Genomic DNA, 19,361 nt, shown 5'->3' with positions numbered 1-19,361 from the left:
AAACCACCCACACATGCAAGTTCTCTAAAATAAAAGGAAAATAAACCAATGAAACTGTAAATTGAGGCACAAATTCACAAATTTTATTAAGGTCCTTAATGGCTTAAAAACATACTTGATTGTTCTGGAATTAAATTCCTGAAATTCTAAAACAAGAGCCAAAAGACAATGATTTAATTAAATGCAAACAAATGAACTATTGTGGAAGCTGATTTTTAAACACTCCCAGTTTTCTACCTTGCTCCATTTAACATTTCTATACATCTTGTTACCCAGCTAGATTATAAACTCCTTGAGAGCAGGCCCCATTTCTCCTACTTCTTTGGTATTCCCTACAGTACTTAATCCTTGTTAATTTGACTCATCCTCTTTCACTGAAGTTCCTATGCAAAATTAGTCTCCTTTTTCAAATGAAGTAAAAAACTCAACATGTCAAAAGGGAAAAACACAAGGACATGGGCAAAAGTAGAAGAAAAATCAACATGTGAATCAAAAGCCCTTTGCATTGGACCAACATCAGGGGACAAGAATGAATTTGTATCATAACTGTCACTTATTCTGAAGCTTTTAAAACTCAATGCAAACAGTGGTTTCTGTTTTTTTTTCCCATCAAAAGTATATGGACTTAACAGTACTGTTGAAAATACACACACACACACATACACACACATGCTCACAACATCCCAGATTTCTGTAAAAATATAAAGGAATTTTAATAACCAAATAGCCTGGGGGTAGAATACTCGATTAATAAACCACCAAGTGTTAGTCACCTTGGATCCTTTACAGTAATAAATTGATTTAAATTGATAGCAAAAGATATTGTAAAATTTTTAAAAATCATATTTTAACCACTTTATTTCCTTACCTGATATGAATACCAGATTACGAAAAGAACCTCTGAATGATTTCCTTTGTTCTACAAGGAGGCTTAAATCCAGTTTAAGGTTAGTTTTGAACCACATGACTGTTGAGTAGTAACCCTTTCCCAATAAGATGTAAGGCAGTAGCAGTTATTCTTTCTATTAATCACCTTCTTTCCCATCAATAGGTACTGAGCATTTGGGTATTATGTTATCAAGTACAATGTAGTATTTATTTTTAACTTTATGTAATCAAAATAAAAGGGAAAATCTAATTTCTGTTTATACCAAAATTAGGGAGACAGTCCAGTAGCAGAAACAGCACTGGCTCTGGAGTCAGAGGACCTGAGTTCAAGTCCTATCTTTGAAGCAAATTACCTGGGTAACTTGGCCAAGTGAACTCCCTGGGCCTTATTTTACTTATTTATAAAAAGGAGAAGGCTGGACTAGATGGCTTCTCACGTTCCTTCTAGCTCTATAATTTATCTAATTAATTCATCCTGCAGTTCTTGATATTCAGGAATAAAAAGTTTATTTTTATTTAAATCTGGAATGATATAGTGAATGTCTAAATGGACACATAAGTCAAAGGAATCTAACATTAGTATCCTGATTTTATTTTTTTAGAGTATTTCATTTTCATTCTGTTTTGGGTTGCATGCCCTGATCTGCAAAAAGTTAAACATGGAAATAAAATTTCCATTTTTAAAAAAATTTACGCAACTTCCATAAAGCAAATTCTTAAGTACCAACACTTGAAAAACACACACAGTGACTCAATGAAACATTTTTAGTACAGCTGCATAGAATTGATCTCCAGAGAATTAAACACTTATGAACATTCTTTTCTGGCCCCCAGTTTTACAGTTTATTGGCTTAGAGACCAGCTTAAGAGTCATTTGCTCTTACCTGGAGATATAGGCCAGAAACTAAAACTCCTTAGGCCTTTCCTGTCCCTAAGGCGTCAGGAGTTTTGAAGGTCTTTTAAAAAGATACCCCCAACTATACATATACATACACATACATATGCTTACATACACACATATATCTATATGTATGTGTATACTGGAATCACACTACTTCAAATATTTCCTAGTGTGAAGCAAGGAAGAGGAGGTTTGAAGGGACCAAGCTTGACCTTCATTTTAAAATAAATGCAAACAAAAAATTCCCTCATGACTTACAAAAGACTTTGAAATGCACTAAAAAGAAACTTTAAAAACTAGAATGAAGCCATCAAAGATGAAACCCCCTGAATGTGTGGAGCTATCCCAAAGAGACACTGATGCAAAATGAGTTAGATTTGGGAACTCCACAAAAGCAGGTACCAAAAGGATCATAAATTACAATGAGGACTCTCCTCTTTGAAGGCTGGTTAAGGAGGTAGGATATCATAATGTTGTGTTTTTTTTCCTTTTCTTTTTTTTCCCTTTTTTTGGGTTTTTTTTTTTGGCCTCTGAACATTTTTTTTTAATTATTTGCCCAGCTGGTCCTTCAGGCAAATTCTGGAGCACTCCACATACCCCACTGCCTGATAAAAGGATAATCTTTAATTTCACAGCTATAGTTGAACATATTAAAATTAAGTGACTTACTCTACTTGAGTAAATCTAACAACTAGAAAACAGTAAATTAATAGCTTTTCCTTTTTTACTTACAACTGTCTTAATTTTTGAAAAATAAGAGCAGATGACTTTGTATTCAAAGACTACCAAAGTGTATATTTGATACTGACATGCAAACGTAAAATATAAATCTCATGTCAACTCTGCATCATACCTTTAAATAAGGAAATGACAAAGTTTGCTAACTGTGCAAAATATTAATTTGCTAAAATATTTTACATGATAGTGAAATAATACATGTATATGTAAAAGTTGACAGATGAAATGAATAGGGGGGTTCATAGAAATTTATCACATTTCAGTAATTGTCTTTAGTATGGTTTTATATATATATATATTTCCTGGTACACAGCAAAGTTTATCACAGAAGATAAAAATCCTTTAAAACAAATCTAACAGGGAATTCTCTAGGCACCTTCTCATATAAAACACAAAATGAATGCAATTATCGATCCATCTGAGAAAGTTTTGCAATTTTTAAAAGGTTGAACATCATTTTCCCCATTTAACTATAATTTACAGAACTTTAATAAGGCAAGACAAAATTTTGTGAAAAAATGTTGATACAAAATGATGTAAACTAATAATTTATATTTAAAAACCCTGACAGACAGGACAAAAGTGGAGATGGACAGCTGAGACAATGCCTTTTCTTCTAAAACACAGAATTGTGCACAAGTTGAAGATTTCAAAGAACTTTCAGACTCTGCACAGTTTTGGCTTTTTGTACATTTTTATATTACACATTTTAAATCATATTAGGAATGCAAACTAGAACTGCACACTACTTCAGTGGAAAAAAGTTCGACATTGTGCAATTTTCTGCCTCTTAATTTTAAAAAGTGGCAGCAATCCCTGCATTTATTGTGTTTCAAACAAGGATCTGAGAAACATTATCAAAAACAGTAATGAAGGCAAAAATTGGCAGACATCCAGCATCTTGTTTCTTATTAAAACAATGTGGATGACAAGTAATTTCATGATTAAAAAATGAATTTCTTTTAAATAAATACATTGTATCTGACATTTGCACTGACTGATTTGATAAATCTTTAAGTAAACAAAGGCTTTACTACACTCCTTGTAGCCTCAAGCCACTGGTGTTAAGATTCCGTAGTCCTTTCTCATTGAGTCTCATAACCTGCCACGCGATATCCAGTTTGATTGGGCAACATGCTTCCATTCTGCCCTTGCGGTGGCTGTACTCCATAATTTGCACCCATCCATGGTGCAGAAGTCTGTGGTGGTGGTGGTGGTGGTGGAGGAGGAGGTGTCTGACTGGTTAGAAAACAAGGGGAGGGAAAAGGGAGAGAAGCCACTTAATTAAAACGTAATTTAGTGTTAAAGCGCACAGTACACGAAATTTGAAATCATGTGTTCTTATTTGCTCTTAAAAAAAAAAATAAAACACCAAACCACACAAGCCAAAGAACTATAAAAACATACAGAAGCAAAAAAGGCAGGATTATTGTTTTTTGTTTTTAAATAAGAGAAGCATTCCAACATGTCCAATTTGAATACTGCAACATATGACATATTCTTTATTAGGAATTTTTCTAGCATAAGGCATCCTATTCTGAACAGGTGCTAAACTTAAAATTTAACCATAAATCTCCAATAAATAAATAAATAAATGAATAAATGAATAAATAGATAAATAAGTAAATGAATGAATGAATGAATGAATAAATGAATAAATGAATGAATGAATAAATGAAAAATCTTATTTCTTATCTCAAAGACTATCATTTGTGGCCAAAGGCAAAAGAATTCATTCAGTCTATTGAAATAATAAAGACCTTGACCACAAAGTCAGATATGGCACAATGATCTTATGTGGCTTAACAAAGGAAATAAAACTCATTTTTTACATATATAAAATGAAATTATTTTTTCCTAAATAGGAAAAAATTAGCAATAAGGCATTCTCTTTACAAATGTTAATATTTTTCTTTCATTTTATATACAGAAACAAGAAGCCTAATCTCACTATCTAATAGATGTAAAAGGGCCTCTGGGGGCAGAAAGGATTTATGTTGCACACATACAGAACATTAAAAAAAAAAATTCTCTAAAGGACATTTCAGTTCACCATCCTAACACAAACATATACCATCATCCCTAGAATTATCATTCCTCGGAAGTGGCTTCTTTTGTCCTCTAGGATCTGGAACATCTTTTGTTAAGGAGGAAAAATTCACAAACTCAACTTTCAATAGGAAAGTTAAGGCTAAGACTTATCAAATTTTTTCCTTGTTAAAAATAAAATGATCAGAAACTGCCAAATATGATAAATGACAAAAATAATAAAAATAGACATTCATAAAAGCAATGTTTGAAACAAATATATTCCAAGTCAAAAACACAAGTATTTCACAAACCCATTAACTTTGACATGGTAGTTTTGTGTTAGTAAAGGCAGCATAATGTCCACTAATGGTCCAACATTTTCTCCCCAACAGCCCTCATTCAAGCAACAGTAAAATAGCAAATACACTTACTTAAATCCCTGTTGATTCCATGCCTGTCCATACATTCCATATGCAGGTACTTGCCAACCATTAGGCATATACTGGCCAATTTGTTGGGCATTTCCATACCACTGGCCCCACTGGCCATAAGCCTGTGGATATCCAATTTGATTCTGCTTTTAAATAAAATTATAACAACTAAAGTTAGTATTATAATGAAATTACTGAAGCAGAAAACAATCTGAACATAAAAACTATATCCTCTATATTTAGTCACAATACATAAGGGCCATTATCACATTGAGAACAAACTAGAATTTGGCAAGTGGTTCTTAGTAAAATGAGATTGTACTGCTGTATTTTTGCTCGGCGCTCTTAACTGCAGACTCTTTGAAATGTAGTAGTATAAACTGTGTTGATAATGAAATGTTGTACTTGAGTGTGTGTATAGGGAGATATAAAAAAGCAGAGATGACTGATTTAAAGATTACAGGTAGAATGCTTTATGAATTCTTATTCTGCAAGGGCTATAAATCAAATCATATTTTAAATGTGCTGAAGGGAGCATGGTATTTAAAGGAATCCTACTGTGAATCCTTGGTACATAAAAGTGCCTTATACACAGTAGGAATTTAACAAATAATTAATTTCAAATAGCAAATAATGACCCCTTAATTTATAATTAGAAAATATATTTATATTTGGGTTTGCATACTTGCACAATCCAGGACATTCCAGCTCCTACTTATTATGTGCTCCATCTATAGCTTCTCTTCAGAGGAGAGCGCTATGGTGCAAAGTTTAAACCACTAGTTGCACGGAAGAATAATGCACAGCAATCTGGAGGACAATTTTAAGGCCCTAATAAATATATATATATTAACAATTTTTGTTTAAATTGACCCAAGCATGCTTGTGAGTTATCTGCACAGTATGTGAATAAATCTATCAAGTATTAAAAAAAGATTTAATACCCTGTTATGTTTGTCGGAGCATTTTTAAATCCACTGTGTGAGCATGAGTCAATTGAGGAGGTCACATTCACCATGTCACCACTGCAATCCATGAAACACCACTCTGGAACTATAATACATGTAGGAACAGCCCTTATACACTATAATTTTAGCTAGAAGCCTATTAACAAGGATTTAATAACAATATTTATTCTAAAGTAACCCTTATGAGCCCAGAAATGAAATACCAATATCAAGAACTCTCTTACCTGTTGAACTGGATTTAGCATATCAAGAGTTTCTTTGCCCCAATAGCATTTCACAACATGTCCTTCAATTGTAGTACCATTAACTGAAACAATTGCATGTGCAGCACTCTCATGGGAATTGAACCTATTAAATACAATATTAAAAATAACTAAAGTATTATCTTAATCATGAATAAAATCTCTAAATAAGTCAATCTCCCTCACCTCCAGGAATATATTTTTATTGATTCCTTCAAGTAATTTAATATTTACAACCATGATTCAGAGTTGGAAGGAACTTTTAGAGATCATCTAGTCCAGAAAAAAAACTGTGCTCTTTTGGCCTTTGTGTTTGGGAAAACCAAAGGAAGTAAGCATGGAGAATTGTTTAACAGCCAAATATGACAAACACTGGTACAATTCCCAAATATGGTTTTAAACCTACACAAAAAACACTGAAGCCTCTAAAACAGAATGAGCAGAAATCATAGTATATTTGTGTTAAAAGGAATCTGAATGATAAAGAAATGGAATGCCAGAGAATATGATTTGTGCTCCCTCACCACTCTGGTCAATGGAGCTGTTCACACTGTTTTTATTTATTTTAACCTCATTGATAATGGCCTCAAGTTGAACAATATGTTGAACATCTCTAAAGAAGATATGCCATTCTCAGCAAAGGATTTCTAACTCAAAACTAATAACTAACTTAAAATACCTCTATTCCGATCTATTTCCAAACCATTTTAATAGCCCAGAAAGTGTCACAATTTCCTAAGATTTTTCAGAAAAAGCATAATGGATGTTTGGAAGTCATATATTAAAACTGCCTTAAGGGTTATTAACTTTGCTCTAAATGTATAACTTCCATATGAAAGGAAGTAAAAATGTTCTAAGTACAAGTAACAGCTATCATTTTTAACACAATACACTTCAGGAAAGTAAGCAATTAATCCCAAAGCAGCAAAATTAAAAAAGTTGTGTGTAATTTAAGCTCCAAGTGCTGGACATTTTTCACTAGGTCTACCTGCAGCCACTCCCCTCTCTTTTATCACTTCATCCTCTTTTTTCTGTATTATCATTCAAGACTCCAAAGAGGGGTTAAGGGGGCGCCTGCCTTCAAGGAGCTTCACTCTAACAGGGAAAACACACACATATAAATAAAACTATACAAGAGATATACAATTAAGATGCAAAGTTACCTTAGAGGTTAGCAGCTGGGTGGACTGCAAAAGACCTGAAAAGTTTGGGACTCTTAAGGGGAAATAGCGGAGGAGGGCAACCTAGGGTATGTGAATCAGGGGAGTGCCAGGATGTCAGAATATAGTATGGGGAAAATAGTTGGATGGCATAGAGTCACTTCAAAAACCCCTGGAAATACAGGATGAGATCAGTTTATTATGAGCTTGAAATGCCCAAAAACAACAAATTATATGTGATTCTAGAGGAAGGAGGGCATCACTAGTTTACTGAATAATTGTGGTGACATGATCAGGCTTGTACTTTACCTAAAGTGTTTTAGCAGCTGTGGAGAAGATGCACTCAAAAGGAGAGAAAGAGATATAAAAGTACATAAAATATACTGTGAAGATGGGAGAAAAGAAGATTTGGAATCTGAGTGAATATATAAGACATTAAGAGTGAAGAGTTGAAAATGACTAAGATGGCAAACATGGTGCCTAGAGGGATAATGATGCCTGGGGTGGGAGACAAGGAAAATAATGATTTCTTCCTTTGGATGGGTTGAATTTTAGATAGTAACAGGCTATTCAGTAACAGTCCAACAGGCAATTATGAGCTGAAATACAGATATGGGAGTCATGTGAATAGAGGCTAAGTGAATCCACAAGAATTGATGAGCTCACCCAGAAAGAAAAATTAAGAGAAAAAAATGTCCATGTCCAAGGACAAAGCTCTGGGGTACACCATCAGTTAAATGAGCATAGTATGATTAATTTGCAAGAATAAGGAGACTGAAAAAAGGCAATCAGAAGGGTAAGAAACAAAAGAAAACAATTATCACAGAAACCCAAAAAGACTATCCAGAAGGTAGGGGGAATCAACAATGTCAAAGGCTTCAGAAATATGTTAAGAATGAGAACTGAGAAAAAAACCATTAAACAGAAAATGGGACCTATTTGACCCCACTGGCAAATCAACATCAAAACAACTTTCTTGATGCTGGTACTTCCCTTTTCAACAACTCTTAAGATAACTACAAAAAAACCTTGGGCATAATGATATAAAAATGCCTACATGACATCAAATTTTTAAATCATTCTTGAATCAATCTTATTTGTTATATTATAGAGAAAAATTACATGCTAATTTCCCCCCCTGGAAACAATATGAAATTTTTTTTGAGATAACATCTCATGTCTAGCACCTGATTTCTGTTGATGTTACTTATATAAATTACACCCTTGGCTCGATATAGATTTGTCAGGAGGTAATACTATGGATCCAAATATCTTTCCCCTTTCCACTATCTCAAGTACCACTTGATATAATAAAGAAATGATTAGACTTTGATGTCATTAGATCTGAGGTTCAAGTCTAGGGAGATGTGATAGAGGATAGGTCCTTTTTCTACTTCTGGACCACTCAGTCATATGTAAAATGACTTATTTCAAAGCCCTTTTAGCTCTAATATTCTGTAAGCCAACAACATAATTTTACCCATCAACATACTTGACTTAGATTTTTTCTTTGATTTAAACAGACTTTAAATCCCTTCTACAGAAAAGTTGAGGATAAATTATCCTAATTCAAAATAATGACTAAAAATGGATGACTAGACAAAGTGCTTTCTTAATATTGAACCTTTCTTAAAATTCACAGAAAATATATTTTAAAATATAAAGAGAAACTGCCAAGAAAACATACCGTACAAATGAGTATCCCTTGTCTGGAAAGACTCGAATTTCCATTATCTGTCCAAATGGTGAAAAAGTCTGGCGCATTAGTTGTTCTATAATTCAAAAAAATAATTTCAGTTACTAACATCCTATACTTTTCCTCCTTGGCTTTCAAATTGAACTATAAAACCCCATCGATCTGAACTATTAGATAGTGTACCTGTTAGGCCTGAAGTAACACCTCCACAGTACACAGTGCAATTGCTTGGACTGGACTGATTTACCACATCATCATAAGATAGCTGTTTAGTATTAGCTAGTGAAAGTAGAAAAAAGGAAGAAAAAAGAAAGTTTTTGCTTAATGTCATAAATATTACCATGAAATGATTTTTTAAAGTCTTAATTAACTGCCAATTAACATTATTCATGCATTACACTAATTTTACTTTCACTAACACACAACCCCAGCTAATCACAAAATCATTAGAAAAATATTCAGCACTTCCTAGCTGTGTGACTTTGGGCAAGTCACTTAAACCCCAATTGCCTATCCCTTTAGGCTCTTCTATCTTGCAACCAATACTTAGTATCAATTCTAAGAGAGAAGATAGAAGTTTTTAAAAGAAAAAGAAAAGCATTCAATATTTTTTCCTCTACTATTTTATCATAAAACTTGAAATTAGGGACAGCAAATTACCATTACTTTATAAGTATACTATAATTAAAAAAGAAACTTTTAACAACTAGTTGTTTACATTTACTTTTCTATTTCTACAATGTCTCCAAGAGTAATTACATCATTTAAAACCTACTAAAAAATAAAACAAAACAAAAAACACATTGATTTCTTTCTTTTTCTCTAAAACACTTACATTCATATGTACTCTTTGGAGCTGGAGGTTTTCGTGTTGCCCAGTTAGTTCTGATTTGTCTTCCTCCAAGCCACTGTCCACCCATCTGCTGTATGGCATTTTCTGCATCCTATTCACCATAACAAACATAAAATAAAGCTTCAATTGATGTTTAACACTCAATTGATAGACAAAACTATGGTTACCAAAAATTTATGGAGGGAATTCCAAATAAAAATTATTGCAAGAAATAATCAAAGGAAAATAAAAATGAGCCATAAAACTTATTTGCATAGGGTCTTTGATTAGAGATGCTTTGAAACAAAGCTTTGGTAAATAAAAGCTCGTACACATATAGTACTCTATATTTTACAAAGTTTTTCTTAAAACCTTGTGAAGTTCCTTAGGGCAAGTGGTAGTATAGTCGCCTCATTTTACAAATGAGGAAATTCAGCTTTTAGGATTTAAATCACATAAGATACACTAAGTAGTTCTCCCAAATTTCAATTATCTTTCAATTTCTAGAACTTAAAATTTCCAATAAAACAAAGTCACTATACAATAATACTTCACTTACCCAGAAGTCACATTTCTGACAACCACAAACATAAGGAGTCTAGTCCAAAACCTGAAGTGAAAAGACTCCTGTGATTGAGCTCTCTGGAGCTCCACACACCAGAAAGGTGCTAAGCCCTTTTGCAGAACATAGTGACTTAATAAAATAGTTCTATGGTTTCCCAACAGACAGTAGCAAAACACAACACTGAGGCATAAGGTACATCTAACCACACAAGAAACAGAGAAAAAGAGTCTGACTCAATAACATACAGTTCTAACTATCAACAGTCATTGAGGATGATGTCATATTCATCATGACTTATAAAAACAAAGTTTAATTTGTTCAGTATAAAAAGCAAAGAAATATCCAATAATTTTAATTTTGTCTACTAAAAATAAAGTAAAAGGTTTTCCATAACAAAGAAACAAAAATGAGACATTACCATGTATGCAACCAACATGGTATAAAGAGCACTTATCAGGCAACCTGAGTTTGAATCTGAATCTTAAAATAGCTGTGTGACTACTTCCCTCAGTACCAAGTTTTCTTTGCTATGAGAATAAGAACACTGGTATTACCTATTTCAGAGGGCTGCTGAGGAATGTGCTTAAGGAAACCTTATGTGAAGTTATATTTAATGCAACAAAATCTCAGAATAATGATCTGCTCTTGAGGAATCATTATAAAGAAAAAACTTAATTTTCTAAGTGAATGTTCTTATTATCTATCTTGACTATTAGAATTGACATAGGCTTTTTTTTTCTTTGAACTCCCAAATCTCATGGTATCATCCCTCAAAAAAATTTCTGAGAAAACAAATGGAAAAAGCAAATATATGAAGGATAACAAACTACAGTTATTCAAATGCATTATGTTGAAATAAATGATTATAAAGTTGTCAGAGAACTTACTTTGTATCAAAATTTTCTAGTTTTTCAACAACTTGTGGTAAAGACACAAATATGAACAAATTAAAACCACAAGACACAAACTTTATCTAAAACAATAATTTCAGTCCCTGTGATCCCCTCCCCATATATGTATCTTGTACACAGTATTCAAAATATACCTCTTTAAATAAATGAAAGGTAAAAACAAGAGATTAAAGGCTCCCTACCTACCTTGTGGTGAAATACTAATTACCTGATAATGATCATAAGTAAAAGTGAAAAATAATGAGGAACAGCAGTACTGGATAAGCCTCATGGTGGGAAAGGGAAGTATCTGTGGTTTCATCAGTGTAGAAGTCACAATGAATAAATTCCCCTCCAATGATACAAATCTGCATCTCTTCTGTAACTTTTATACCCATAAAGGATTATGTACTTGGGAGCACAAAAAAGTTAAAACATCTTGCCTTTTCAGCCAACATGTCAGAAGCAGGACTTGAAGCCAGGTTTTCCTAAATTTCAAGGCTATTACCTGCCAGAATGATTCTGAGCTTGATCAGAAAAGGAGCCTACATATACATTTCTTTAGTCATACTTAAATAAAAGCTGGACATGTTTTCTATATTAGGTAAAAGCTTACCCATTTGTTGAAGAAGGAAACAAAGCCATATCCTTTTGACTTCCCTGTTGCCATGTCTTTTACAACTCGAGCATCTCTAAAATCAGAAGCAATCAGAATTTCAGTTTTGCAAATCAAGCTTTTCTTATAGAAAGAAAAGTGTGAGTTTCACGCACAATTTATTTTCATGTTTCATCATTAAAGTGACCCTTTAACACACCAGCAAAATAGTCAAAGCAAGTTTTGCTTTTTCTACTATAAAATTTAATATTTTCTCATGTAGTAGTAAATTAAACAAATTTTATAAACATGCAAATCATTAACTTCTCAAATATATGTAAATATTTTACAGAAGTTGATTCCCAGTAGTTCAAAATGCTTTTACATTATGTTAAGCACTAGGCATGGTCAAAGCAGCTATTCACATTAAATAAGCCGCTTATAGCTCACTAGCACATCAGATGAATGGCTCTCTTTAACCATGCAAATTTACAACTTGCTATTTACCAACACAATCTACCTACTCAGTAAAAAAAAGTTAAAATAGAAAAAATGGAAAAAATAGGAATTAAAAAGGCATACGTCGCCTGTTAACTGAATTCAATTTTCTCAGGTCAATTCGTTACCCCCTTTTTGGACTGTGGGCAGCTGTAAATTTTGAGAAATTGACATTTTCAGAAATGGTTGCATTATTGAAGAAAAATAAACACTAAAAACACTTCAGTTTAAATTACACACTAAAATTTACACTAAGATTTTAAACTGCATTTTAAAACAGTAATCATACAGGACTGATTGGAAACTACAAGACATAAAAGCAAATTTTATAAAATTCAGAAAATAAATAAGAACTCCAACATTTATCCACTGTGAACCGTAGCTTGTAGTTAGCCAGGGCAATTCTGTCCACATTCTTCAGAGATACTCTGCAAAATAACCAGAGCCCTATTATTTGAGATTGAGTATAAAACCAGCCATGACAGCTAAAACTCCATACCTCAAAAAACTGGAATGAAATTGTACTTCTCTGGCAATCTATTTTAAGTTAGCCAGGTATGATATAATATTCCTTCCCTCATGACACACCATCAAAACAGGCTATTCTCATCACAAAAAACACATATCAAAAAGCCATGCATGTACCATATTATGTTAAAAGATCTAATACCTATCACTTCAAAAAATGTGTGTGCCACTTTTAGAGCCAATGGACTGACAAAAAAGTAAAGGTCAATCACTTTTTATATTTAAAAATACTTTTAAAATTATATTTCTGTGCACATATATTCAATTATGTAGTCTAAATACTATAGCATAGTAATACTTTAGCTAATTATCTAATTTAAATGTATTCCTACACTCAAAAAGGAGAGAATCTGACAAAAGAAAAAGAACAACTTTTTAGCTTCAATAAAGAAGCTGAGGGAATGGTCACTAGGCTACCATGTGTCTAAAAATTGTTTTCTATATTTAAGAAATCTGAATACTGCAAAGTGTAAGTAAAAAGTTGTCAGATTCACTCTCTTGGTTTTTATGTAAATTTTAAATTAAGAAAAGTCACGGTAAAACTAATGTTTAAAAACATATACACAAAAAACTAAGTATCACATTTCCAATAAAGAAATCAATGGAAAGCATATTAATATTAGCTACTTTATGTGCTAACAAGGTTAAATGTTCTAAATCAATTTAGACTAAAATTTACATTTTATGTGTTGGCTCTAAAATATAGCTAATTATTGATAATCAATAAATAACAAAAGGGGCAAAAAAAGAAGCTTTAATTTCTTCCTCCACCTAGACTGAATAACTATAGAGGAATGAAACAAAATAATTTAAGGCTCATTTCATTCACCTTATTCATATCTGTGATGTAAGGGAAAATAAGTATGTGCAACATAAGGTATCAGAATGAATAAAAGTAGATACTGATTGTAAAATAGCTGGTCCTACTGTTATGTCCAAACCCTAAAACAAACTGAGGCAAATTTAAAATATGTTGCAATTAATATGACTTTATTTCATCTCTGAGTTTTTCAGTTTTTAATCTCCTGCCTGCCTATTACAATAGCTTCCTACTACCTCAAAAGAAATGAATTAAAAACATTCTTAGTTTATGAGATGTGAGAGCAAGCTCAAAAATAGGCAATGGGTCAGATTTGCTCACTTTGGTTCTAACGGATAAATTACTTCTCATAATCTTCAATTTCTCATCACTAGAGTATTCTTTTCTATCAAGGAAAACAATCATATTTGGAACATAGTTCCTTTAAAAAACTTTTTAACTAAATATAAAGGTTGAATGGAATAATGATAAAACAAAGGAAAAAACTCCTTAAATAAGTTATCATTTTGGGAAAACTAGCAAACTATGCAAATGCACTAGAATAAAATGCTTTATAAAACAAGCAAGTACTGTCTTGACTACTACCTAGATTGTCTTTATAACCTGTGACTAATATCAAAATTCAAGCATTTGGGGACTTCATGAAATATTAATGCATGTCTGTAATAGTAAAAATACCTTGGTTTCGTTAACTAAATTTTTTCCCTAAATGTGATCACTGAGGTTTTTATTAATATTTCAACACAAAATGCATGCCAAAATAAAACCTTGACCTGGTGTATACAAACTTAATATAGACACCAAACTAGATACTAATCTCTTAAGACAGATAAAAAATGAAATGCAACATGGCCAACAAGTTTCTTTAGAAAAGATACACCTAAAAATTTATAAATAACTGAAGAATAAAGATATATATATTATAAAGAGGACACACTGCTACTAAAAGATATATTAATATTTTTGCATTTAGTTGCAATTAAAGTCTAAAAGTTAAGGACCATTTGAATAATTTATTGTCATATAAGCTTGTGTCTGGGTAAAAGAAGTTTAAGTTGCCATCTATTACTTACGATATTCTTCCAAATGGTGCAAAAGCTGCTTTTATATCTTCAGTTGTAATTTCTGGACTGAGATCACCAACAAAGACATGGAAATGATCTTATAAGGGGGAAGGAAAAGGGGTGGGGCAAAAAGAGAAATAAAATTTTAAAGTTTGAAAAATAAATTTTAAAGTAAATTTAATAAATTGCTGATAACAAAATAATTTCCGGAAAATTACATGTAAAGCACAGCTCTAAGTCTAAGCATATAAATCCTATCATAATCTTAAAATAATTGCTCATTGACACTATAGCAAGAATCTGTTTGTAAAAGGTTACTTTAATGTACATAAGTTGAATTTGATATTTTTGGTTATACTCATATCCAGTCACTATTCTAGAATACAAAATACTATATAATGAGTTCATTTAAATTCTGCAAAAAAGACATTGAATGACAGTTATCAAAGTAATGTTAATTATTCACATTAATTCAGTTAAACCACTATATAATGCTTTCTAAATTAAAATAGAATAGTGGTAAAAAAAAAATAGATAATGTTTCAGTTATGACAAGATACCAAAACCTAGCTACATAACACTTGGTTTAACCACAGTTTGTGAAGAACAATCAAAGAAATACCTTGCATTGCAACAGTTTGCTGTTAAAGTATTTGACAGTTTTCTCAAAAGCCAACAGTTTTGGTTGCCCAGCCATTACACCATTCAGTTTATGTGAATCCATGTGCAAGTGAACTAAGACTGAAGGCAACAGAATGAAAACAGTAATCCCTTCAACTTTATGTCAGAGGCATTAAAGAGTACACTGGAGAGAAATAAAGATTCCCACAGCTGAAGATAGTTTAATTATATATGCATTCTTAAAAAATACACAACACCTTAATATGTACAGAAGAGTCTGATCAACACTCTAGAAATGGACAAGTATAATATCAGTTTCAATAAACTATTTTTAGCTATCCCCATTTGGCCGGCCTTAAGCAACACATTGGGTTGCCATTTGGGAAACCCAGGTTTCAGAAGCAACTCAAGCACTCTGAAGATCTGGGTAAAGAGTAGCACACGTCAAGGATGACCTCAAGGAAGTAAAGCATCTTGTCCCTTCTTTAGTAGGATAAAGGACTTCTAAAGCATCAGCTATTACCCTAGGGGATTCAGAGTACCTGAAATAGCACCAGACTAAAACAGTCTACTACAGGTCACATTTTGTCAATACTGGGAAAAAGGGAGAAATATTGCCAAAGACAATCTAAATACAGCCAGCCCTTCCCTCCCCCCCACAAAAAAAATAAAAAAACAAACAAAAAAAAACAACAAAAAAGCTTCAGGTGGTTAGTGAATACCCTTCAGAGATATTTCATTTTATGTTTAAGAAGATACAATTACCTTGTGAACGCAGTGTGCTGACAACGGTACTACCTGATGACAAAGATTAGATTTGTTCTTAAATTTATTAACACAAACATATTAAATCATATCTTAGGATAATGATCAAAACATTACTGCAAACATGTATGATGCTTATATGCTTTAAAATAAAACTATGTGTACAATAAAAATAATTAATCAATGAGAATAAAATACACTTACTGCTTGTATCTTTCTTCTGACTGCTAGGGGTTGTTGCCCAATTCACTTTGACCTCCTACAAAAAATATTTTCTAGAGTTATATCCAAGGAAAATTTGAATCTAGCTATTTTCAAAACCTGAATTTATCATATATATTAAAAAGAAGTTGCACAAGTCTATAATAAACACAAAAGAAATACTAACTAGATTATGGTCAAAACATTAAATGCTTTAGTTTTAACCTATGATATAGAAACAAAAGGTGAAATACCTATCCTACAACCTGCTCTCTGTTCATATCACTGGATTAATCTTACCTTAAATATTAGCTGATGAGACATTTTTCTTCTTGCTTCCAACCTCCCCTTAGTACCCTTTTCTCCTATGAGGTTTCATCCACGCTTAATTAAAATTCCTTCATTCAACAAATAACTGAGAACCTACTATATGCAGAGGTACAGTGGGGGATGCAAAGATAAATAAATGTAGTTTCTTCCTTCAAGGAAGGCTACAATATAGCTTTATCCCCACCTTCCCTTAATATTAAAAATTGAAAGGAATAACATAACATAATTTACCTTTTGTAGTTCAGTTGACCCTTGTTTGCTATTTTAGAAGTCTCATCCACTTAATAGTGTATAAGAACTTTTGAATTTCCACTCCACCCTTCAGTCATGACAGCTTACCTTACCCATTATCTTCCGTCCATTCATTGCAGCTAGTGCTGCAGCTGCATGACGGTGCTCATAAAACTCCACAAAACAGTAAGGATCATTTCCAGCTGTCTGTTGAAGAAAACACAATATAACAATTTCTTAAAGCTCCATGTCACACATTTCCTTAAACCTGCTTAAAAATATTTACTATATTAAAAAAATTATATGTGGAAAAATTGCATTTATCTGCTGTAACTAAGTGACTTAAAAATTTTTTTAACATGTTTCATATGGAAATCTTCCTAAAAACATGTTGCCATAAGATAGAATGTATTAAATACAACTGATTTTTCTTAGTAATCTATTAAGCTATACAGATGTTCCTTTTTGAAGGCTTTTAGGTTGTCCTAAAGCTATCAAACAGAGAAGCAGATGTACTTTCAGCAAAGAGTCTCTCTGAACTAAATGATCAAAAACTAAGAAACCAGCCTACCAAGCTTATTTATTAAAAGTAGCTTGTCTAAAACAATAGTAAATAGTCTCTGAGTGAAAATATGAAGGAGCTTTCCATGAATAAAATGGGTTTTAGTGCATGGGCTTTATACCAATTACTTTTGGTTGACAGAGGATTTTATTGGTTTCTTCCTAGTAAAAGGCTATATCCTGAAAAACTGAAACTTCTTGGTCATTAATTAGTAAATGAAAGAGGTGGTATTTCAAATGTAAAAACCAAAAACACCACCATTATTTTATCTGTACACACTACAATATGCTACAATATACAAAAGCAGGCCTTGTAATTCAGGGGACTATCTTCCTATAATCTCTTTAAAAAACTAAAACCATCTCCTAATTCTAATGCTCACAAACTTCAGGGGAATTAAGGCATTTAAATTAACTAGTGAAAAAATGCTATAGATATCCAAAATAAACTGAGGCAAATCAATCAGAAATGTAGACAAGAAAATTTAGTCACCAAAAGAAATGAGATCTTATAACAAATATTATTTTATAAAGACTTCACTGAGGAAACTTAATTTTACTACAAAAGGGGGCATGATGCAAAACCTTTAATTTCACTTAAAAAAGAAAACATTAATATTCTATAATTTAAACTATTAAATTTGTATTAATTCTACCAGTGTTTTTCCCTATTAGATAAGAGATTCAAAGGATATGAACAAAGAATTTTTTTAAAAACCACAACTGCAAACTATCAATAAGCATATGAAAGACTATTATTCCAAATCAACAAGAAATGCAAATTATAAAAAGAATGATTTATATGTGACATCCCATTACAGCAAAATTCATAAATAGTTAATGTAGCAGTTGTGGAAATAAAGGCACACTAATACACTGTTTGTGGAGCTATAAACTAGTCCAATCATTCTAGAATTATGTAAGAAAAGTCACTAAACTATTCATACTCTTAGACCCAGAGATCCTAGTACTGAGTATATTCCCCAAAAAGAGAAAGACACTGTATGCCAAATATTCCTAACAGCACATTTTTGTGGTAGCAAAAAACTGGAAACAAAGTGGGACCTTGGAAGTTGGAAATTTGAAATGGCTAAACAAACTGCCATATATGTAGTATTACTGAACCATAAGAAACAATGAATATAAGAAATTCAGAGAAATACAGGCAAGACCTATTCGAACTGATACAGATTAAAGTAGGGGCAGAAGCTGATAACAGTAGTGGAAAGAGCACTAAACTTGAGTTCAAAGTCCACACTATAAGTGTGACCCTGAGCAAGTCACTTCTTAGGTCTCACCTGTTTAAGAAAAAAAAAAGAGGGAGTGGACATGGGAGATTGGAAGTAAATGCCTCCAGGTCTCTTCCAGATATATGATATTATTATCCTAAACAGAACCTGAAGACCAATATACAGTGATAATAAAATTGATGGAAAAAATACTAAAATGAAGCTGAATTCTAACAATAATGCCAATCTTGGTCAAGAAAAAGAAACAAGGAAGCATCTCTTTCCTTTCAGTAGATAATGGAATATGAAATGTCAACTGTCAATTCCTTTTTACTTTTATTTGTTGCAAAAGAGGTTTCATTTGATGCAAGGAGGATATCTGGAAATGACTATATAGTGTAAAAACGAAAGGCACCAATAAAATATTTCTTTTTTAAAAAGCTTCTTGTGTGGGTAGGGAGCTGAATGATACATGGTAGTACAATAAAGGTAAAAATGCAACATTATATAAAATAAAATGGAAAATTAGAAAGCACCTAGTTATCTTACAAGTAGAATATACAAATGAAAATGAAT

At 32.3% G+C, this 19,361-nt stretch overlaps 1 protein-coding gene across 13 annotated transcripts in view; it reads right to left on the bottom strand.

The window, feature by feature from the left end:
- Nucleotides 1-61: 61 nt before the first annotated feature.
- TIA1 (TIA1 cytotoxic granule associated RNA binding protein) overlaps nt 62-19,361 on the bottom strand; it is a 37,568-nt gene continuing 18,268 nt past the window's right edge. For 4 of the 13 annotated variants that reach the window (XM_007476291.3, XM_007476293.3, XM_007476297.3 and 1 more), the window contains exons 3-13: nt 17,104-17,202; nt 16,438-16,492; nt 16,234-16,266; nt 14,857-14,944; nt 11,959-12,034; nt 9,891-9,999; nt 9,239-9,334; nt 9,047-9,131; nt 6,182-6,305; nt 4,990-5,135; nt 62-3,766 (exon numbers count right to left, since the gene is read on the bottom strand). In XM_007476291.3, coding sequence (XP_007476353.1) covers nt 3,613-3,766; nt 4,990-5,135; nt 6,182-6,305; nt 9,047-9,131; nt 9,239-9,334; nt 9,891-9,999; nt 11,959-12,034; nt 14,857-14,944; nt 16,234-16,266; nt 16,438-16,492; nt 17,104-17,202 — 1,065 coding nt within the window. In that variant the 3' untranslated portion in view covers nt 62-3,612. Of the gene's footprint in view, nt 3,767-4,989; nt 5,136-6,181; nt 6,306-9,046; nt 9,132-9,238; nt 9,335-9,890; nt 10,000-11,958; nt 12,035-12,519; nt 12,864-14,856; nt 14,945-15,469; nt 16,118-16,233; nt 16,267-16,437; nt 16,493-17,103; nt 17,203-19,361 lie in introns of those variants that run through there. The other 9 variants (XM_007476292.3, XM_007476298.3, XM_007476295.3 and 6 more) reach the window with 7 other exon arrangements.

Source organism: Monodelphis domestica, chromosome 1, assembly GCF_027887165.1.
Source record: "Monodelphis domestica isolate mMonDom1 chromosome 1, mMonDom1.pri, whole genome shotgun sequence".
NCBI classification, from domain to species: Eukaryota; Metazoa; Chordata; class Mammalia; order Didelphimorphia; family Didelphidae; genus Monodelphis; species Monodelphis domestica.
This window is presented reverse-complemented; position numbering and strand designations above follow the sequence as displayed.